At 42.6% G+C, this 23,245-nt stretch overlaps 1 protein-coding gene across 1 annotated transcript in view; it reads left to right on the top strand.

Moving 5' to 3' along the window:
• Positions 1-23,245, top strand: part of LOC144792209 (putative cation-transporting ATPase 13A4) — a 325,411-nt gene that overhangs the window by 256,760 nt on the left and 45,406 nt on the right. Inside the window, exons 20-23 of the mRNA XM_078667110.1 lie at positions 52-174; positions 9,969-10,048; positions 18,168-18,210; positions 18,725-18,834. Of these exons, the coding sequence (XP_078523236.1) occupies positions 52-174; positions 9,969-10,048; positions 18,168-18,210; positions 18,725-18,834 (356 nt within the window). The remainder of the gene's footprint in view (positions 1-51; positions 175-9,968; positions 10,049-18,167; positions 18,211-18,724; positions 18,835-23,245) is intronic.

Below are 23,245 nucleotides of genomic sequence, written 5' to 3'. Positions count from 1 at the left end.
ACAAGTGACTCATTAATAATGACACATTTTTAATAATGTTTTTGAGTACAGGAGATGTTTATTAGCATTGAAGAAAAATTCTGCCACGCAATGCAGTTGGGAAACTACTACTTTGCCATGGATGGAAAAACGTACCAAGTTATACTTCAGCACTTCTACAGTCTGCTCCCAAAAGTAAGCTTTAGATTTTCAACCAATCTAAATGTATTCCTTTCAAAGATATAATCCTTTAGAAATATAAAACAATAATGTTCATAAGAAGGTATGAAAACATCTGTTTCAATGTCAAATCTCCATGGAGATAAACATTATAATAAGCTGTAGTGCGCAACCCTAGTTCACTTTTACATAATAGATGTTAGACTTTTCTCCTAAAAATATCTAATACAAGTAAAATTCAATAAGCAATTTTACAAACTCTTATATTTGTTTTGTTGATACATGATTTTATTGATACAAACTCAAATACTAAACAATAAAATATATTTTCTGAGTTAACTTATTATACACAATCAAATCTAAATATTTCATTTTGAATAGAGTGATTGATGCTTCTGATTGTTTTGTAGCTTGATATTTCCTAAAAAAAGGACAAGGGACCTTCTTCCTCACTTCCCAAAACAACAGACAGTCTAAGAGGAAATTATAATGTGTATAGCTCTAAAATCACAAAGATGACACTAATTGTTTAAACCCATTTTTTCTCCGAGATCTCTCAATCACAATTCTTATTCACAAAATTTGATCCCGGGTAAATCTGGAATTTAAGACCCACAGGGAAAATACCCTCAACTCGAATCCCTTTTAAAGGAATGCTTCAGAGATTTCTTCGAGGACAAATAACCTTTATTTTAAGTTTAACTGCGTCTTTCGGCTGCATCAGTATTTCAACTTCTCATAGTGAATCTTCTTAAAGATGTGAAGAATGTTGCCATTTTCCATAATGACGTTTTGATCAATGCCCAAGTTTTGTTCATATACCAGAGCCAAGGTGTCGTTTTGACACATGAGAAATGTGAGTTTATTAAACAATCTGTAGAACACCTGGGTCATGCAATTTCCAGCACTGGTTTCCAACCTGGACCTGGATTAGTGAATGCTATAACACCTCCTCCCAATGTCACAGAAGGTGTGAAATCTCTCCTTAGATTGAGCAAATTTTACTTGCGGTTTATACCTGATTATCCTACTAGAGTCAGACCTATATCAAATTTGCTAAAGAAGAACACAGTATTTGTATGGGATGAAAGTTGCAAAACAGCTTTTGAATGGGTGAAGAGACAACTGAGTGAGGTCAAAGTGTTAAAACCTTCTGACCCTTCAATACCATATTCTCTTACAGTTGAAGACAGCAATCAGGGCTTGGGTGCAGTGTTGACCCAGAGAATTGCCAATTAAGAACAAACCATCAGGGTGCATCGAGAGTGCTTTGTAATACTGAGTTGCACTACTTGGTTATGGAAAATAACTTTTGGAATGCTGGTGGACAATTGAAAAAAGTAGGTGTTATTTGTGGGGCAGAATATTTACACTACAGACAGACCACAAGCCCCTTAGTTTATATATTAGGAGGAATGTCTAATACGAATATTACTCCCCATATAGCCAGGCTGTTCACCAAATTGCTGCAATTTCAGTTTAATATTGAGCAAAGTGGTGGAAAGAATATCAGAGCAGACTACCTGTCATGTTTTCCTATAAATGGAGAGGAGACAGAGAGTCAAAGTGGTGATCTAAATGCTCCTGATGATGAAGACCTGGATATCTGTATAGTGGCAGCCATGGAAATTGAAAGTGCTTGTTCTTTAAAAGAAGAGAAGTGGAAGAGTGGGACTGAAGAGGATAATGGTTTAAAACATGTAGATAAATACATTATTGAAGGTTGGCCTAAAGAAAAGAATGTTGAGATTTCGATTCAACCTTATGTTAAAGTGTCTGATGAGTTAACATTAGAAGATGGTTTAATAATGAGGTCAGACAAGTAACTTCATTCTGAGAAGGTGAGAAACAAATTGTTAAAAAAGGCACATGAAGGGCATCTTGGGGCTACTCTTACAAAACGCAGAGGGGCCGATCCACAGAACTAACTTAAGACAAAATCCTAAACTTACTATTTTTGGTATTCACAGAAGTTAGGATTTTGTCTTAAGTTTGTCTTAAGTCTGTCTTAAGTCTGTCTTAAGTATGTCTTAAGTATGTCTTAAGTATGTCTTAAGTCTGTCTTAAGTCTGTCTTAAGTCTGTCTTAAGACAAACTTAAGACAGACTTAAGACAGACTTAAGACATACAGACTTAAGACAGACTTAAGACAGACTTAAGACAAAATCCTAACTTAAGTCTGTTTTAAGTCTGTCTGAAGTCTTTCTTAAGTCTGTCTTAAGTCTGTCTTGAGTCTGTCTTAAGTCTGTCTTAAGTTTGTCTTAAGTTTGTCTTAAGTTTGTCTTAACTCTGTCTTAAGTTTGTCTTAAGATTGTCTTAAGACAAACTTAAGACAAAATCCTAACTTCTGTGAATACCAAAAGTAGTACGTTTACGATTTTGTCTTAAGTTAGTTTTGTGAATCGGGCCCACAGTATGTGTAGACTTCGGGTGGCCATATGGACAGGGACATTGATAATATGGTTTATAAATGTGTGATTTGTTCCAAAAGTGCCAAGGTTTTGACTCCTATTACTTTACCTTCAAGGCCATCGGTAACACTGAGCATTGACCTCATAGATCTGTTTCATTACCTGCATATCATTCTCTGTTTGCTTTAGACCGGGTCGACTACTATTCTGAATGGCCAGAGGTAAAGTTTGTTGGGGAACCAGACTCCAAAGCAGTCTTGAATTTTCTTAAAGATGAGGGAGGGGTTTCCTGACGTGATAGTCTCTGATAACGGATTCCAATTTGTGTCAATTGAAGAGGAAGATTTTCTTCAGGAAACAGGCATTAACCATTTAAAGAGTTCACTCTGTCACCTGCAAACCAATGGTCTGATTGAGCACCTCAACAGAGTGACAGGGGAGTGTGTACTCTTGGCTCTGTGGCATAAAAGTGTAGTACCTGCAGCTGTGATGACCATGCTTTGGTTTTACAGAACAACACCTCACTCTACAACCAGCATTTCATTTTTGGAACTGTTGTGGGGTAGAAAGTTCTCAAATGAGGTTAAACCAGCTTGGATGTCTAAATGGCTCAAACAGAGTTCATCATGTGCTGTTTTGGATGCAATTGTGAAAAACAATATTAAAAATGCTCAAGTAAAGCAAAATGTTTTTTATGACAAAAAGACGAGTGTGTCTACAAAACGTTTTAATGTGGGAGATTTTGTCAGTATTAAATGGTTGCTTTTTGTAAGTAAAGGAGAATCAAAATATTCTGAACTTGTGAAAATCAATAAGGTTTGTAGAAGTGCAGTAGGTTTGAATGTTTGTAACTGGTGAAAAGTGTCTAAAGTTGTGAAAGTGGATCCCAAGTTTTTTTCTATTGATGTTCAGAATACTGAATTTAAGTATGATGAGGAAAATACTGCTATTGATGGTTCAATTGATAAGATGATGTATCTCTCCTTCCTCATCAGGGGGTTTGGAGAAGTTCTAGGCACATACAGATACTCTTAAGGACTACGTGACTGAATACTGACATTCCCTGGTATTCAGTTGGACAAACAATGTATAATACCCAGTGATTTCTGAATAGATTGCAGACAAATTACCTATTTAAACAATTCTGCACTAAATAAACAATATCAAATGTGTCCATACCATGGAGTTTCTATACCAAGCATAGAATGATACAACACAGTAGTACAAATGTTAAACATTCTTACAGGGAGAAGAATAAGTGAAGGTAGACTAAATTAATTTCAGAATGTCAGGTGAACATATCACCGCCCAGTTCATAAATATACTCAAGAAATCTCAAAAGATATGCGCATCGCCTCACAGTTTCACAAAGATAGATTGAAGGAATGACAGTCTCTGTTCTCATTACCGTGCATCTCTTCAAAGTCAAAAATAAAGTGAACACTTTGTAAAGTCAACAATTAGTTGAAGGAACAGTTGCGCTAAGTAAAAAGCGACAAGGATTACTTAGTGTGTACTTTATTCCACAGAAAAGTGGAATCACCAGATTTGTTGCATGTAGAAAGACAATTGTTAGATTTGGTTATGCTTAGTTTTTTTAAACCATATTTACCTGGAAAGGTTTATGTCTTTTCATGCACAGGGTATGTTTTGGACTTTCAGTTTTTAGATTTGAAAATTCTTTGAAGTGATTGTAAGGTCTGTTTAGTAGAAACAAATATAAGTAATTTGTACTGTAATCATAATGCTTTTTCCCCCTAGCCACTGTCCAGTATCTGCCCTGAGGTAAGTACCAGGTGGAGTCAGAATAGCAATTTTGACCCCAGCCACTGCGCAGCACCTGCCCGGATGTTAGTATCCAGAAGAGTTAGAATAGTAATGCTATCACCCAGCCACTGTCCAGCACCTTCCCTGAGGTAAGTACTCAATGTTGTTAGAATAGATATTTTTGCCCATACCCACTGTCCAGCACCCGTCCTGAGGTAAGCACTTGGTAGAGTTAGAATTAAAATTTTTCCCCCCAGTCACTGTCCAACATTTGCCCTGAGGTAAGCACCCGGTGGAGGTAGAAGAGTAAATGCAGCCCCCAACCACTGTCTAGCAACTACTCTGAGGTAAGTACCTGGCGGAGTTAGAATACTAATTTTGCCCCCAACAACTGTCCAGCACCTATTTCAAGGTAAGTACCCAGCAGAGTTAGAATAGTAATTTTGGCCCTCAGCCAACGTACAGCACCTGCACTGAGGTAAGTACCCAGAGTAAATTTGGCCCCTAGCTACTCTCTAACACCGGCCATGAAGTAAGTATCCTGCGGAGTTAGAACAGTAATTTTGCTCCCAGCCACTGTTAAGCACCTGCCCTGTGGTAAGCAATATACTCCAATCCCTGTCTAATAAAATAATTACAAAAATAATAACAATAATTATAAGGTTGATTTTATTTCTGAAATTAATTTCTCTCATATTGATTACTAAACTGACTTACATTGTTAGTACTCCAGTAACTCTATCCAAAATTAAGTTTGGATATAACCTGTGAATTTTTATAGAAAAATACAATAATATATGTTTTCGAGAATTAGCAAGTTAATTTCTAAAGGTGCTTGTTGTAAACATTGTACTTCCTTGTGCGGATAGGTGGCAGTGTGTCAACAGCATACTGTCTCTGGTCTCCTCCTCTCTTTCAAGTTTGTGGTCACAAGCAAAGTCAGTGTACCACTGAGCACAAAATGGTGGAGGGGTGAATTTATCAATTTTTTAGGTGGTATTTGATCATGCTAATCAAAATATGCAGTGGGATGTATTTTTAAAGTGAATTATAATGTGACATAACGTGTATTTATTTTGTTGGTCTAAAATATGCTATTTTTCCTTGCTCACATAGAAAACAAGCATTGGCATAGCCAATAGGTCTCGCCTTTGGGACCTTATAAGTGTTTAGCCATGCAACAGTTGATGTTGTTGCACCAAGGATATTATGCTGCATAACTAAATTCTTATAAGGTCCCAAAAGCGAGACCTATTGGCTATGCCAATGCTTGTTATAAAACTTGTATGGAGTCTATTTGGGGTGTCATCATTGGGTTGTTGTGAGCGTGGTTGTAAACACTTTACACATTTGCATTGAAGATAAGCCTGGCTGCTCGTGCCAAGCTACCAAGGGGTTGAGTAGGGGTTATCTCAAAAGGCGACCATCCTTACCCTGGCGTGGAACCGCAGGTCCCTATTTGGCCTAAGGTACCTCTCTCAGCCAACCAGGTGTCCCGGGTCTAACAATGACTCCAAAGTTTTGCCACAGTAGAACGGATGGGCCACATATCCATAAACTAGATACCAGAAGACAACTCAATGGTTCAAGCAGAAATCCCACAACTGTTCAGCTGCCCAGGCAAGGTTAAAAGCACCAATCTATAACTGCACTTCAACAAAGCAGTTTTGGAGTTTCCTCAGAAGCCGATCTCTTCAATAAGACATCCATAGGATAATGTTCTACGTTGGTCATTGCATTTAACAACAGCAATGACATCTCATATTTGGTCACCAAAATAAGAACTTGGCATAGCTCTCAAACAAAGACGCTGAGCCCTGGTGGAATGCAGTCACCTGCTTAATACCAAAATATTGAGTTCTAAGAAAATTAGGATACAGTTCTTCTGGACAATTCTTTTTTCAGAGAAAGGAATTAATCTTAACCATGGCAAAGTGCAAGTACTCATCAACCCACGCCTGCCAAAAAAATAAGAACCCTCCAGTCATTCTTAGGAATGACCACTAACTGTGTTTGATACATCAAAAACTATTCTGTACAGAGAGTTGACATACCACCAGGGTATGGAGCATGCACAGTCCAACAAATGTGTAGAGATATTCACAAAAATCAAAGAAGCTGTGAAGGATGCAATGTTCATGGTTTATTTTGACCCTAGGCTGCCTCCTGGAGTAAATGTCAATGCCAACAGATTTGGAACGCACTGTCTTATGCTCCATGTCAGTATGACACTGTTTCCAGTCCTAGCCTTTCAATTCCCGCTGCTGTGCATCCTGGGACTTATAGTCTTGGTTTAGCTTAGCTTCAGTTATATCACACATAAAAATTATTTTGTACAAGGAAAACTAGCACTGGAAAGAAGGCGACATGTGAGTCGTATCGTAACCGATATCGGGGACAGCCGGACTGGTAATGGAAGGGCACGCACTTCACAAAATAGGCTCCCTCTACCAAACCTCGCTCTGGCACTGGAGACATTGTGTTCACCCTTCTTTGCGTTCCACAACAACAAAACCCCGTCCCTCAACACAATCTGGCTGGAACTCGTTTCCCAGTTCCACGTGTATCTTTTCCAGCACTTGTTTTCCATTCCATCCTGGTGTTTGTAACCCTCAGTGTATTGTGAGATAAACAGGACTATAAAAATACACAGGAAAAAACAGTGCTGAGATTTCACGATAGAAAAGTTATCCCACGTCTTCTACCGTCGCCACCAAGAATATTTATGACACAAATACTCATTCAATATGGAGCATTAAATCTCTTTAGAGCTATCCCTAATTTACTGGGTGTTTGACAGCCTTAGTTCGTTTTGAATTTTTAATCAACTTATTTTGCCTGAGAAAAATAACTCTTTCGACCCCCTCCTTCAAAAACTTTATTTTGCATTTGTTTCTTTGGGGGAAAAGAGATTTAACTTTTTCAAGCTCTGATTCCGTGAAAGTTATGCATCAATTGACAGTTTGGGTTGGAACAGTATTTCATCTCCTGAGGAGGTGCATTTATGTTCTATAAACAAGGAAAGCAACACTTAACATACAACAATTCATTTAAAAAGGACAAATCATTAGTTTAAAAACACTTACTTCCCAATAACCACTCTAGCTTTCTCAACAACCGCTAGATTTTGCATGGTCTCTTTTCTCAAAACCCGTTCACTATTAGTACACACCAGAACCACCTGCTTGGCGTTTTCAAGCAAAAGCTCGTATTGAGCGGACATTACATCACACAAGAGCGAGGAACTCGATTGCAATCCGTTCTGCACCTCCGTTTCAAATGCACTCTCACCAGCCGAAAAGGCTAAGCAATTGCACCTCTGGACTTCAAGTTAATGTTTGAAAAAAGATTCCGAATAGGAATGCACACCTGACATTAACTGTTTGTTCATTCAAATTATTTGCAGTTAGTTGAGTGTTAGCTTTTTACTTTCAGTAATAATTACTTTGGGCAAAGCTATACATTTGACGATTATCAAGCAACACTAACACCAAACTGCGTGAATTTTTTAAGTCAATGGTTTTCTTACTAAACAACTGGAAGCTAGTTTCAACAATATCACTAACTTTGGGAACTTAAAACAAGCGCTGAAAGTAGGCAGCAGCGGGAGAGGAGAGAGGGGGAAGCCTGCGCCACTCTTGCGGGAGCGAGAAAACATATGTTGCCAGCGGGAACTAGCAAACATATGTTGCCAAAGCTCGCTCCCACAAGGGAATCGCCAAACGTGCACGCATTGCCATTCAAGGCAATGGAATGCGTGCACGTTTTTGGCTGAAAAGCTGTGCCAATGACTAAAGGTCTTTTGCCTACGCACAGCATGCACACTGCGTAGGCGAGACCTAAACAGCCATTTTAATTAGCAACAGGCTGTACAGATAGGGTCAAAAAAGGAAGGACTACTGTACAAATGTGAAAATTGAAAACACTTTTATTTAGGTATTAAATGTATTGCAACATGATTTCTTCATTAATGTTTTACTATAAAACATGCTTTGCAAAATATTAGTGTGCCTTCTTATTTTACATACTTTTCTGAAAATAATTCATTTAAAAATATTTTTAAAGACGTGTTGTAATGGTATGCATGATAAAGGTACCCCTGTGTATGTTTGTGGTAGTGACATGCGTGGTAAAGAAGTTCACTGTACTAGTATGTTTGTTTTTAAACCACATTGTAAAGACATGCCTAGTAAAGTCATGAATTGTTCCGTCATGCAACAACCATATTTAAGTGGCCTCTGTTTCTTATGTTGTCCGCAGGTTTAATTACAAGTAACGGGTGGTGTATGCAAATAAATACACAAAACTGCCAGTGCCTAGATACCCTCGCGGGTGACAAGTTGCACTCAGCAAATCTACTGATTGATTGATTGAATAATTGTCCCCTCCCTGTAGGCCACAAGTGAACATCTTCATGTCATGGATGCCAGGCCCAGAACTGCCTTTTATGGATGATCACAATGTGCTAATAATCCTCTCCATTCTGCTGCAATTGACCAGACGTGGGCACCCTCACATCATGGTCATCCCTATTTAGCCAAGAATCAGTAGCAATATGACATGTAACGTGTAAATTCATGGCATTGACGTCCATAATATTTTAAGAATAACCACCATTCTACTGAGCCCGACATAAACTCATGAATGGGTGCCATCATGCCAAGGGAGCATGCCAATTGTTACCACTCATAATACCCCAACACCACATTATGCTAGAGACAGGCAGGGGTCCCAAGATACCATTGGTAGATTAATATATGAGTAAGATCATTGGCAAGTGAGATGCTTTAATGTGAAATACAAAAGGGATGCTCAGGTACCGGTCAAGTAGTACTCATGCTGCACTCACCTCAAGAGACCATGAGCCTCCTCTGTCAGTGCCTCATGCAATCCCTGCATATACAGAGGCCTGATGAGAGGTAGGAATACAGAGTGCTGTGGACACAAGCACACAAGACCAGGCAGCACCCAGCATAGGTGAGCACCATGGATCCTGCTATGGTGGCAGAGTCAAAGGCTGGTGTCCATTCAGACAAAGGCCACCTCCAAGAAGAGTCTTCACCTCAGCATCAGTTCCCATTACAAGGGACATTGCAAGGATGGATCTTTAGTTCATTAGCCTCAGATCCCTCAGAGGGCAGGAAGCCTCCCACCATTAGAAGGCATGGATGTGCTTCCAGCAGGCTCGGAGCAAGCGATGAGTGCATTCCCTAAGACACCACAAGGCAAGAGTCTCCTCGGCCAATCCCAGTGCAGAACACAATCTTGTATGCATTCCTCAAGACACCACAAGGCAAGAGTCGCATCAGCCAATCTCGGTCCCGGGTACAATCTCGTGTGGTAAAAGCCAAGAGTCTCCTCAGCTAATCCCAGTGCAGGACACAATCTGTGACTTTCAAACGCCAGGTGATGCCTGTGTGCAAGCTGATGGTTACAGGCTTGAATCCTGTCACATCTACTCAGCTTTTCACCATTCTGAATTTGATACAATAAGTATAATTGTGGAACTATTGGTGTTATGAGCACCTAAGGATGATCCATTATCTGTGGTAATTATTATTATAAATCGATACACTGGGATCCTGTTGTATTGCAAAGAGTAACCTGTTCTCCTTTTCCTCTTTCTTTCAGTTTCTGCTGAATGGAGTCATCTTTGCCAGGATGTCCCCTAGACAGAAAGCAAGCTTGGCTGAGGAACTGATTAAATTAGAGTAAGAAACCTATGTAAAAATGCATGAAGCATGTGGCTGTGTAGTACCTCTTGACCGGGGATACAAACCGATAGTACAGACAGATGGACACCATCCAATGATTGCTGTGAGTTACAAGTAGTTCAGTTTTACCAGCAGTGCGCAAGGGTGTCACACGTCTACTTATATTTTTTTATTGGGGGAGGGGCAGTGGGAACATGAATGTGCGTAGCAGGCACATTGGTACTCCCAGACACTGTCAGAAGCTCTAATTTAGAGAATGAAGTATACACTTCCTTGCCACACAGGTCACCTGTGACTTATTTTGCCACTGTTCTAGGGAGCAGCAGCAGTGCCTATTCCACAGAGTGACTCTTTTTTGGTGGTTCTATACTAAGACATTACCCCAAGTCAGCCTCTCTCTAATTAACTAAATATTCTTAAGTAGACTGAGCAGGGCCGGCCTGTGATCATTCACCTGTGTAGTTCCCATCAATCAATCAATCAATAAAAGCATTTATAAAGTGCACTACTCACCCTAGAGGGTCTCAAGGCGCTGGGGGGGGGGGGAGAGGTGCTTTCTGAAGCTGAGATGGTCACGGGTCAGTCGTAGGTGAGTGGGTAGGGAGTTCCAGGTCTTTGCTGCCAGGTAGGAGAATGATCTCCCTCCGGAGGAGGAGGTTCTGCGTATTCGTGGGATGATGGCGAGGGCGAGGCTGGTGGAGTGGAGCTGGCGGGTGGGAGTGTAGAACGTGAGTCGGCTGTTGAGGTAGTCGGGGCCCATGTTGTGGAGCGCTTTTTGTGCGTGGGTTAGCATTCTGAACGTGATCCTTTTGTTGACGGGGAGCCAGTGGAGGTTTCTCAGGTGGGTGGTTATGTGGTTGTGTCAAGGGATGTTGAGGATGAGTCGTGCGGCGGCGTTTTGTATGCGTTGTAGCCTCGTCTGGAGTTTGGCAGTGGTTCCAGCGTATAGGGCGTTCCCGTAGTCCAGTCGGTTTGATGACTAGGACCTGGGTGATTGCTCTTCTGGTTTCTGTGGGGATCCACCGGAAGATTTTTCGGAAGCATTCTCAGGATGTTGAAGCATGAGGCTGAGACGGCGTTGACTTGTTTGGTCATCGTGAGGGAGGAGTCCAGGATAAAGCCCAGGTTGCGTGCGTGGTCCATGGGTGTCGGTGCGGTTCCCAGCGCCGATGGCCACCAGGAGTTGTCCCAGGCAGATGGGGACTGTCCGAGGATGAGGACTTCCGTCTTGTCCGAGTTGAGCTTGAGACAGCTGTGCTTCATCCAGTCTGCTACTTCTTTTATCCCTTCCTGGAAGTTGGTTCTGGCGGTGGCTGGGTCCTTGGTGAGGGATAGTATCAGCTGGGTGTCATCGGCGTAGGAGATGATGTTGATGTTGTGTTTTCGTGTGATGGTGGCGAGGGGGCTCATGTAGATATTGAAGAGTGTTAGGCTGAGTGAGGATCCTTGAGGGACGCCCCAGATGATCTTGGTGGCCGTGGAGCGGAAGGGGGGGAGGCGGACTCTCTGGGTTCTTCCGGAGAGGAACGAGATGATCCATTCCAGGGCCTTTCCTTGGATTCAGGTGTTGCTGAGGCGGTGTATTAGAGTGAGGTGGCATACGGTGTCGAAGGCTGCTGAAAGGTCCAGGAGGATGAGGGCCGCTGTTTCCCCATTGTCTATTAGGTTTCTGATGTCGTCTGTGGCTGCGATGAGGGCGGTCTCAGTGCTGTGGTTAGCTCGGAATCCGGACTGGGAGGGGTCGAGTGAGTTGTTGGCCTCGAGGAATGTAGTCAGCTGTTTGTTGACAGTCTTTTTGATGACTTTAGCCGGGAAGGGGAGGAGCGAGATGGATCTGAAATTCTTGAGGTCCTTGGGGTCAGCTGAGGGTTTCTTCAGGAGGGAGTTGATCTCTGCGTGTTTCCAGCTTTCAGGGAAGGTCGCTGATGTGAAGGAGCTGTTTATGACGTTCCGCAGGTGGGGTGCGATGGTGGTGCCGGCTTTGTTGAAGATGGGGTGGGGGCATGGGTCGGACGGGGAGCGGGAGTGGATGGCGTTGGGGTTGGAGAGCTCTTTGACGATGCGAAGAGTTCCTTGCTGTTGTGGGTGTTGTTATCCAGTCGCTCTTTGAACGATGTTCTCTTGGTGTTCCGGATCTGCTGATGGTATTCGCGGGTGGCGGCCTTGAGGGCTGTCATGTTTTCTGTCATTCGTTCTTGGCACCAGGTATTTTCAAGTGATCAGCAGGTTCTCTTTGCGGTTTTGAGGGCGTCTGTGAACCATCAGGATTTTTTGGAGGTGGTTTTGCTGTTGGGGTTTTTCAGTGGTGCGAGGTCTTCGGCGCAGTTGGTGATCCAATGTGCGAAGTTGAGAGCTGCTTCGTTGGTGTTGGCAGGTGGGTTCTTGCTCAGTGACGTGGTAAGCTGGTCAGTGGTAACTTTGCTCCAACATCTGCAGGGGATCCAATGGATGTGGTGGTGAGATGTGGTCTTCTTGTATGTGAAATGTATGCAGCTGTGGTCGGTCCTGTGTAGTCCCGTGGAGTGGTTGAAGGCGATGTGGTTACTGGCGGTGAAGATGGCGTCGAGGGTGTGCTGGAGTCCGAGGTTGGCGAGATTGTCGAGCAGGGTGGTGGTGTTGTTGTTGTTGTTGTTCTCCAGGTGAAAGTTCATGTCTCCTAGGAGGATGTATTCAGTTGAGGCTAGGGCGTGCGGGCTGATGGCGTCGGTGATGGTTTCGCTGAATTGTGTGTGAGGGCCCGGGGGTCTATAGATGTGTGTGCCTTTGAGGGTGGTCTGGGGGTCAGTGTGGATCTGGAAGTGTAGGTGTTCGGCGGAGGAGATGGTGTCTTCGGCGTTGGTCGTGATGCTGATGGTGTTCCTGTAGATGATGGCGATCCTTCCTCCTGTTTTGTTGATGCGTCCTTCCAGGTGATTTTGTAGCCGTCCGGGATGGCTTTGGCGATGTCGGGGGCTGAGGAGGCGTTCATCCAGGTTTCAGTGAGGAAGGCGACGTCAGGTGTTGTTGAGTCGAGGAGGTCCAAGAGTTCGATGGCGTGCTTGTGAACGGAGCGGGTGTTGAGGAGGATGCACTTGAGGTGGTTGTTGTTGCTGTTTGCTTTGTCCGGTGGAGGGCGGAGTTTGAAGCAGGTGAATTTGCAGGCTTGACAGGTGAAGGGTCGGTGGGTGCATCTGCGGGTGGCTTGGTAGCAGGCGGGCGCTCGTCCGGTGTTGAGTGCGTTGAGGGTGGTGGTGTTGTATTTCAGATGGTTGGTCTGGGTCCGGCAATGGCCAGGGGTTCTGGCGCTGGACGCGGCCCGGGCGCGGACGGGCGCAGACGGGCTTGTCTTTGGCGCGCCTTGCGCGCGCCCGATGCATGCGTCCGCTGCGCTTCCGCTCGCCATAAGTCCTGTGTTCTTTCTAAGTGTATCAACAGCTGTCTGTAGGCTGCCACTTGACAGTTCTGCACTAAAGGCCTCTCACCCGTGTCTGCCCAGAGAATACAGGCAGCCTCTTCACCTGTGTCTGTCATTTGACAGATCTGTAGCACAGGTAGCCTCTCCATCTGTCTGTAACTTGTGACAGATCTGTAGCAGAGGCAGCCTCTCCACCCGTGTCTGTCCTTTGACAGATCTGTAGCACAGGCCGCCTCTCTACCTGTGTCTGTCCTTTGACAGATCTGCAGCACACAGCCTCTCCACCTGTGTCTTCCCTGAGACAGATCTGTAGCACAGGCAGCCTCTTCACCTGTGTCTGCCCTGTGACCCATCTGTAGCACAGGCAGCCTCTTCACCTGTGTTTCTACTGTGACAGATCTGTAGCACAGGCAGCCTATTCACATGTGTCTCTCCTATGACAGATCTGTAGCACAGGCAGCCTCTTCACCTGTGTCTCTCCTATGACAGATCTGTAACACAGGCAGCCTCTTCACCTGTGTCTCTCATATGACGGATCTGTAGCACATGCATCCTCTTTACCTGTGTCTCTCCTATGACAGATCTGTAGCACAGGCAGCCTCTCCACCTGTGTCTACCCGTGACAGATCTGTAGCAGAAGCAGTCTCTCCACATGCATATCTCTTGTGACAGATTTGACACACAGGCCGCCTCGTCACCTGTGTCTTTCCTGTGACAGAGCAGTAGAACAGGTAGCCTCTTCACCTGTGTCTACCCTGTGATAGGTCTGTTGCACAGAAACCTCTTCATCTGTGTCTATCCAGCAACAGATCTGTAGTACAGGCATCTTCTTCACCTGTGGCTGCCCTTAGACAGATCTGAAGCACAGGCACACTCTCCACCTGTGTCTTCCCTGAGACATATCTGTAGCACAAGCAGCCTCTTCACCCGTGTCTCTCCTGTGACAGATCTGTAGCACAGGAAGCCACTTATTTCTGTCTGTGTTGTGACATATCTGTAGCAGAGGCCTCCTCTTCACCTGTGTCTTCCCTGTGACAGGTGTGGAGCACAGGAACTCTCTTCACCTGCGTCTGCCCTGTGATAAATATGTAGTACAGGGAGACTCTTTACCTGTGTCTATCCTGTGACAGATCTCTAGTGCAGGCAGCCTCTTCACCTGTGTCTAACCTGTGACAGGTCTGTAGTGCAGGCAGCCTCTTCACCTGTATCTACCCTGAGATAGATCTGTAGCACAAGCAGCCTCTCCACCCACCTGCACCTACCCTGACAGATCTGCAGCACAGACAGGCTCTCCACCTGTGTCTGCCCGAGACAGATCTGTCACACAGGCAGCCTCTCTACCTGTGTTTCCTGTAATAGATCTGTAGCACAGGCAGCCTTTCCCCTGTGTCTGTCATGTGACAGATCTGTAGCAGAGGCAGTCTCTTCACCTGTGTCTGCCCTGAGACAGATCTCTACACAGGCAGACTCTTTACCTGTGTCTATCCTGTGACAGATCTGTAGCACAGGCAACCTCTCCACCTGTGTCTGCCCTGAGTCAGATCTGTAGCAGAGGCAGCCTCTACATCTGTGTCTATCCATCGACAACTCTGAAGCACAGGAACCTCTTCACCTCTGTCCATCCAGCAACAGACCTGTACCAGAAGCAGCATTTCACCTGTGTCTGTCTTGTGACACACCTGTAGCACAAGAACCTCTTCGCCTCTGTCTATCCAGCAACAAACGTGCAGCAGAGGCAGCCTCTTCACCTGTGTCTGCCCTGTGACAGATCTGCAGCACAGGCAGCCTCTCCACCTGCCTCTCCTGTGATGGATCGTTAGCACAGGCTGTGTCTACTCTGAGACAGATCTGTAGCACAGGCAGCCTCTCCAACTGTGTCTCCTGTGATGGATCTGTAGCAGAGGTGGCATCTCAACCTGTGTCTAACCTGTGACAGATCTGCAGCTGAGGCAGCTTCTTCACATGTGACAGATCTGTACCACAGGAATCCTCTTCGCCTGTGTCCCTCCTATGATAGAACTGTAACACAGTCAGCCTCTTCACCTGTGTCAAACTTGTGACAGATCTGTAGCACAGGCAGCTTCTCCACATGTGTCTATCTAGCGACAGATATGTAGCACAGGAACCTCTTCACTTGTGTGTAACCTGAAACATATCAGTAGCACAGACAGCCTCTCCACCTGTGTCTGTCCTGTGACAGACCTGTAGCAGAGACAGCCTCTTCACCTGTGTCTGTCCTGTGAGAGATCTGTAGCATAGGAATGCTCTTCAACTGACTGTGTCTACCCTGAAACAGGTCTACAGCACAGGAATCCTCTTCACCTGTGTCTCTCCTGTGACATATCTGCAGCACAGGCTGCCTCTCCACCTGTGTCTACCCTGTGACAGATCTGTAGCACAGGCAGCCTCTTCACCTATGACTGTCCTGTGACAAATCTGTAGCACAGGCCACTTCGTCACCTGTGTCTACCCTGAGATAGATCTGTAGCAGAGGAAGCCTCTTCACCTGTGTCTCTCCTGTGACAGATCTGTAACACAGGCAGCCTCTTCACCTGTGTCTCTCCTATGATAGATCTGTAGCACAGGCAGCCTCTCCACCTGTGTCTCTCCTGTGACAGATCTGTAGCACAGGCAGCCTCTTCACCTGTGTCTACCCTGAGACAGATCTGTAGCACAGTCAGCCTCTTCACCTGTGTCTCTCCTGTGATAGATCTGTAGCACAGGCAGCCTCTTCACCTGTGTCTACCCTGTGACAGATCTGTAGCACAGTCAGTCTCTTCACCTGTGTCTACCCTGTGACAGATCTGTAGCACAGGCAGCCTCTCCACCTGTGTCTGTCCTGTGACAGCTCATCGAAGGTTCCACACAGGCTCATGAGAACTGACTCCATTCTATAGAATAAAGTGCCCTGTGCATATGGCACGTGAGTTTAAACATTTTTGCAGATCAGTTTTGCAGATCTGTAGCACAGGAACCTCTTGACCTGTGTCTATCCAGCGACAGACCTGTAGCAGAGGCAGCCTCTTCACCTGTGTCTGCCCTGTGACAGATCTGTAGCACGGGCAGCCTCTCCATTTCTGTCTACCCTGTGACAGATCAGCAGCACAGGCAGCCTCTTCACCTGTGTCTGCCCTGTGACAGATCTGCAGCACAGGCAGTCTCTCCATTTGTGTCTACCCTGTGACAGATCTGCAGCACAGGCAGCCTCTTCACCTGTGTCTTCTGTAACAGATCTATAGCACAGGCAGCCTCCTCAGCTGTGTCTATCCAGTGGCGGATCTGTAACACAGGCAGCCTCTCCACCTGCCTCTCCTGTGATGGATCATTCTATAGAATAAAGTGCCCTGTGCATATGGCACATGAGTTTAAACATTTTTGCAGATCAGTTTTGCCTCTGCGTTCTGAATAATCAGGAGCCATGTGAACAAATATTCTGCCATGCCTACATACAACGTGTTCCCATAGTCTAATCTAGTCATAATCAAGGCTTAAACAATGTTCCTTCTCCATGTCACCGAGATCCAGCAAAATAGTTTCCAAAGGGTGCGTAAAAGACCAAAACTGATCTTGTTTACCCATGTAACTTGTTCTTGAGAGGAAAGAGAGTCGTCAATTAAGAAGTCCAGATTCTTTACCACCTTTTTTGGTTCAGGTGCAGTGTTAACAATGTCAGCCACCAAGATTCATTACAGGCTTCACAGGCTTCACAGGCTCACCCAAAAAGTAAACGTTCTGTTTTATCTGCATTGAGTTTTAAACAGTGTTTCTGTGGCCAACCAGCCTCTTCTTAGAGGCAATCATCCAGATTACCCTGTGTCTCCTCATGCTTATCATCAATAGAGATGATCAGTTACTAGGTTTAGAGGGTGGGGGCCGTTCATGCACTTGGCAGGAGTGTCCCCTCAAGTTTTCTTACACCACTGCCACTGGACTTCTCCTTTCAGCCTCATACAGGAAAGAAAAGTCCTCTCAGATTCCATTATTAGAATGATTATCAACCACAACCTATTTTATTTGCGGTCTAGGTGCAGAATTTTGTGCATTTTACAAACTCAGGAAAAGATTGAACTTCATAAGCGACTTATATTACAGCCTTGCAAATTAGGTCTTTGAGGCTAAAGGAGGAAGGCCTGGTAGTGTACTGTTTAATGAAGATGAGCCACTTATAAATAGGTATGCAGATGCCCCATCGCAGGTCTTAAAGCATGATTATTTTCCGAAGGGTAGGTTTGCTATGGACTAACAAGGATACTTGTGAGGCCTCCTTAACTTTGTATTATCCTTTTGATAAAGTAGAGTTACAAAGATCATGGTTGCTTGTCCCAGACTATCACTGAGCAGCATTATGGGGCCGATTCACAGAACTAACTTAAGACAAAATCCTAAACTTACTACTTGTGGTATTCACAGAAGTTAGGATTGTGTCTTAAGTTTGTCTTAAGACAGACTTAGGACAGACTTAAGTTAGGATTTTGTCTTAAGTCGGTCTTAAGTCTTTTTTAAGACAAACTTAAGACAAAATCCTAACTTCGGTGAATACCAAAAGTAGTAAGTTTAGGATTTTGTCTTAAGTAAGTTCTGTGAATTGGGCCCTCTGTGTGGACAATTAGGAGCATGGGAATGAGAGTGAAGTAAAATAATTTGTTGTTCACTAGGAGGATTTTGGTGAAAATATCAAGACTTCAGCTTCAGACCTCACTTTCACTATCTTTTGTTTTCTAGTTACTATGTGGGAATGTGTGGAGATGGTGCTAATGACTGTGGGGTGAGTATAAGAAGCACTGCTCCTAGAGGCACAGACAGCTTCTAAGTGACAAGCAAAGTTTATTGGTGAGGCTGCATGTCCTTGATGCATTAATGGGAGAAGCATCCGAGTCATTAAGATAGTCCCTTCACTATTATCTAGGATGACATTATTAATAACTCTAACTCCTCCTAGAACTTGATTGGTTGGAACCACTGCTCTATGAAGTTCTTGTGTGTCTACAAATGGTGTCATGGGAAGTACAACCAGTATTTGTCAAACAACATCAGTACATTTACTTATCAAATGGACTAGGCAGCCATCCTGTATGAAAGAGTCTCTTCATGCCTTCAGAAAGGAAGAAGGTTTTTTTTCCAGCAGTGTTGTGTCTTAAATCTTTTTTGCCAGTTGTGCTTTGGGGGTGTCAGTAAGAAACGTATTACATTGCAGTGCAAAAGCAATTCACATATAAATATATAATATTCAAAAGCTTCCTCAAGCACTAATAACCTTTACACACATTTTTGTTCAACAGGCACTTAGAACGGCTCACGTTGGTATCTCACTTTCGGAGCAAGAAGCGTCAATGGCTTCACCCTTCACGTCGCGAACCCCAAATATTGAATGTGTTTCTGAAGTCATCAAGTAAGCCAAATCCTGCATATTTTTTGTATTAAGTGAAAAACAATTCAATTCATGCACTGGTCATAGGAAAAGACACACAGTAAACACGTGTCATATTCTCAAGGGTAAACTTACACATGTACATTTACTAAAGTGTAAATCTACTTCTGCACCAGTGTGCAAGTCTACACTTTTTTCTAGTCACCATTTTCAAGTGTATATTTATACCTAAGTGTAGATTTACATGTCTCAAACCCCTCGGCTCATGGGGCGAAAACAACTAAGACTGAAATTAAATGTGTAAAGTTACCACTGGTAAATGTTTACATGTAGATGAAGATCCCCGCCACCCTGATGAAGATCTCCCTATTGGAAACTATTGAGAAAATTATTAAAGTTCATAAGTTAGTAAAAAAATTACTACAATTAAAAATGTATGATGTGTTCATGGAACATAAACGGAGTAGGAAGTAAGATTAACAATGCTGACATAAATTCTATCCCTAACACATGTCAAATCATCCTACTGCAGGAAACATGGGAAACCAATCCAATTATACTACAGGTGTATAAAGGTTATTTCGAACCTGCAAATAAAATTCATAAATATGGCCGTCCGAGTGGGGGGCTAGCAACATTTATATCTATTGACCTATTAGTTGAGCACGAGCAATTAGACACAATTAGTCCTAACATCCTAATAGTCAAGTTGGAATATAAAACAAATATTCATAAAAAACCAAAGACCTTAATTTTGATTAATGTATATATACATCCAACACAAAGTAGCAGAGAAACAATGTGTGCCACCCTTAATAGTTTTGTGTTGGATCAAATGTTGGTTGACCCATTATCAGACTTTATTTTGACTCGGGATTTCAACCTAAATCTATTAGTACCTTTTATTAGTGACGACATTACGCAGTCTCAAGATCACCAATGGGATATCCCTCACCAGGACTTAGAAATGGAGACAAATCACCTGCAAAACAAAATTATAACACAATTCGTAAAAGACATATAAGCGATAGGCTTACAAATCCTAAATGTCAGACGCACTGCCAGCATATATGTTCCATTGTTATAATGCGAAGACAAGGATTGACTACACGATTGCATCACTTAACATTTTTTGTAATATCACCTCATATCAACTGAGGAAGGTTCCAGACAGCGACCATAGTCTGCAGATAATCACTACAAACTTTAGGAGTAATAAACATCAAACATACCTGTCTATGCATGGTCAGACAGGAACAATCAATTACAAGAAACTTATTTGGACTGCTCATAACAAAGATGAGATGAATGAACAGGTGCAGAAACTCATAGAAGATTGCTTTAACGATACAGGATTGGTGTCACCAATTGAACAATGGGTAAACTTTACCTGTAAATTGGTTGAATCCCAAGTCCCCATGCCAGTAGTTAAGAAGAACCAAACTAAGCAAGGAGAGGAAATGAAGCCATATATAAATCTTCCATATACAATAACTAAACTGAAAAGATCTCGTAATAAGTTAAGAAGACAAATTACAAACATTACGGATAACGACGAGACAATAAGTAAATAAAAAAATGTAAATCAAAACTTGAGGAAATTGATATGGAATGAAAGAAACCAAGCTAAGCAAGTTTTTTGATCAAAACTGTTCTTTGCAAGCAACTAAACAAACCCAAGGGAATTCTGGAAAACCATAAATGGCTTAGTGTGACCAAACAAATTGGTGGTGTCATCGACATTATCGGAGCAAGAATGGGTTAGATTCCTTGAAAAGCATCTAAATTTTGATCTAAAAGAAAAAACAAAAATAAAGGGGGAAACCCAGCCCATAAGAAACAGACCAGAGTATGATATTTATAGTCAAATTGATATATCAAAAATTCAACTAATGAAATTAATCAAGAAACAAAAAAACGGGGCGCCAGGACCAAATGGAATTCCGTTTGCCCTCTATAAAGAAAACCCGGATTTATGGTTGCAATACCTTGTAAAAGTTTTCAAAGAAATAGAACGGACAGGCGCAATACCTGAATCATGGAGAGGGTCTTTAATTTCACCCCTCTATAAAAAAGAAACTGGGCACTCCCTGAAAGTTATAGGCTCATCACCTTACAAGACACAGACGCTAAATTGTTTGCAGGGATCTTGATTACCAACCTTACTGAATGAGCTTCTGAAAATAAGGTATTACCTCCGAATCAGACCGGCTTTATTAAAGGACTCAGAACAACAACAAACATCTTAGCATTATCACTATTAATCGACAAATCAATAAGAGCGAAACAGCCGTTGTATTTATGTTTTGTAGATTTTAGATCTGCTTTTGATTGTGTCCAAAGAAACCTCCTATGGAAGAAACTGCAGCAAAAAAATATTTCAGTTCAATTGCTAAAACTGATCCAACTTCTGTACAGCAAAAGATGGGTCAGAGTGAGGATGGGGGATGGCCATACACTAACAAAGGAAATACCAACAACTGTAGGCCTTAAACAGGGATGTGTATTGGCCCCCCTACTTTTTAATTTATTTCTAGCAGATTTAACTAAACTAGCATGCAAACAAAATTCTAATCTGCTATATGCAGATGATGCCGTCCTTTTAAGCCAAACTAAAGTGGGATTACAACGTCTAATAAACCGAATAGCCATATACTCAAAAGAAAATGGAATGGTGATAAAGGAAACCAAGACTAAAATCATGGTTGTCACAAAAATATAAGCTTAAAACATAAACATAAGTGGTATATGGAGAACACCCAACTCGAACAAGTGGAAGTATATAGGTACTTGGGTGTATTATTCGATGAAAAGGGAAACTACCGCCCACAAAAATTGTACATACAAAGGAAGGCAAACGCTTTGACTGCAGCATTCAGGATTCTGCAGAAATCACTTGGAAATCTCACTTATCGTCCCCTTTTAAAGGTTATAGCTGCAAAACTCCTTCCCACTCTTATATACGGTAGCGGGGCATTAATCGGGAAAGATTCTGCAATAATAAATAATGCACTTTCAAAAACTTTCAAATCCCTTTTTTATTTTCCAAATAATGCATCGCCTGCACAAATTAGACTGGAGTTCGGCCTAAATAACCAGCACTATGCAAGAAAGGGCCATTTAATTAAAACATGGAATAGGGTAAAAAATGACCATGATAACCAGCTGTCTCAGTTATTATGGCAAGAAATAACAATACGAAATCATCAGCCTGGAATTATCTTAATATGGCGCTAGAAGAGTTTGCTGTTATGCCAATTTGGAACAACACAATACCACGGCATCAATTAAAAAGGTAATTAACCAAACAATAAATCAACTGTCGCTCATACAAGATAAAGATATATTGGCAAAAAGAAAACATGCTGGGCCAATAATAAATGGGTTCACAAAAAAACAGATACAAGTGTATGTGGAAATATGTTGGTCAGAAAAAAATAAGCACATTTTTATCAAAGCAAGTATCGGTGTACTCCCGGGACTTAGTCATCTTCCCCCTTGGATGAAAATGGAGGGATCTTCACTATGCAGACTGTGTAAAACCGGTGAGGAGAATATTGTCCATTTGCTATGTATTTGCCCTGGACTTTTTATTGAGAGTAAAAGCAAAATTGGGAGATTAAGATTGTGAAAATGTTATGAAATTGTTTTAAAATTCTGTGATATCGATTATAACTGGCTTAGTATTTTTTTATTAACTTGTTTTAGTGTTTTTTAAAATTATTGTATATGTATATGTATTTGTTATATTGTAATATTTTAAGTAATCAAACAATAAAGAATTATTATTATTATTATTACTACAATTATTTTAATGTAATATTATAAATCAAAATAAATTAAAATAATTATTTTTAACATTCGACTAAAACATTAAAATGTTAGATCCTATTTACTCTTTGCCATATTTTTTTTACATATCTGTTTATTTATTTTCAAAATGTTTCTAATTTTACATCTTGTTTGTATGTTACATATATCACAACATTACAGCACAAAATATTAGATAACGTAATTTTATGTCCAGAACTTCAAAAGCCACGTAACAACAAGGACTACATCAGTGATTAAAAAAAAACTTTAACCGCTGCCCAAATCACATGACCTGGACAGCAGTGTCTCAAGCTCAAACTCATTCAAAGTGACTCCATCGCGAGGCAGCGAGGTACCAGTCCATGTAGTAGGCCTCTCTCGGGCTTTTCCCTACTCAGCCTCCCTCTGCCTTGGGTCCAACTTCCATTTTAGGTGTCATAGCCCAAAGGGGAGGCGCTGCCCCCCTCACCACTCTCCGGAGGGTCCGATGAGTGCCCCCTTCCCTGACCCCTGCCCAGACAGCTCACCCTCTCCTGGAACCCCTCACTGTTGGAGGCGCCCCCCCCCCCTTGTGTGCTGCTCTGGAAGCAGGGAGCTGCCAGGGCTGCTTCTTTGTTTA

The sequence above is a fragment of the Lissotriton helveticus genome, chromosome 11 (genome assembly GCF_964261635.1).
Source record: "Lissotriton helveticus chromosome 11, aLisHel1.1, whole genome shotgun sequence".
Lineage (NCBI taxonomy): Eukaryota > Metazoa > Chordata > Amphibia > Caudata > Salamandridae > Lissotriton > Lissotriton helveticus.
The sequence above is the reverse complement of the archived record's forward strand: the minus strand, read 5'-3'. Positions and strand labels throughout refer to the sequence as shown.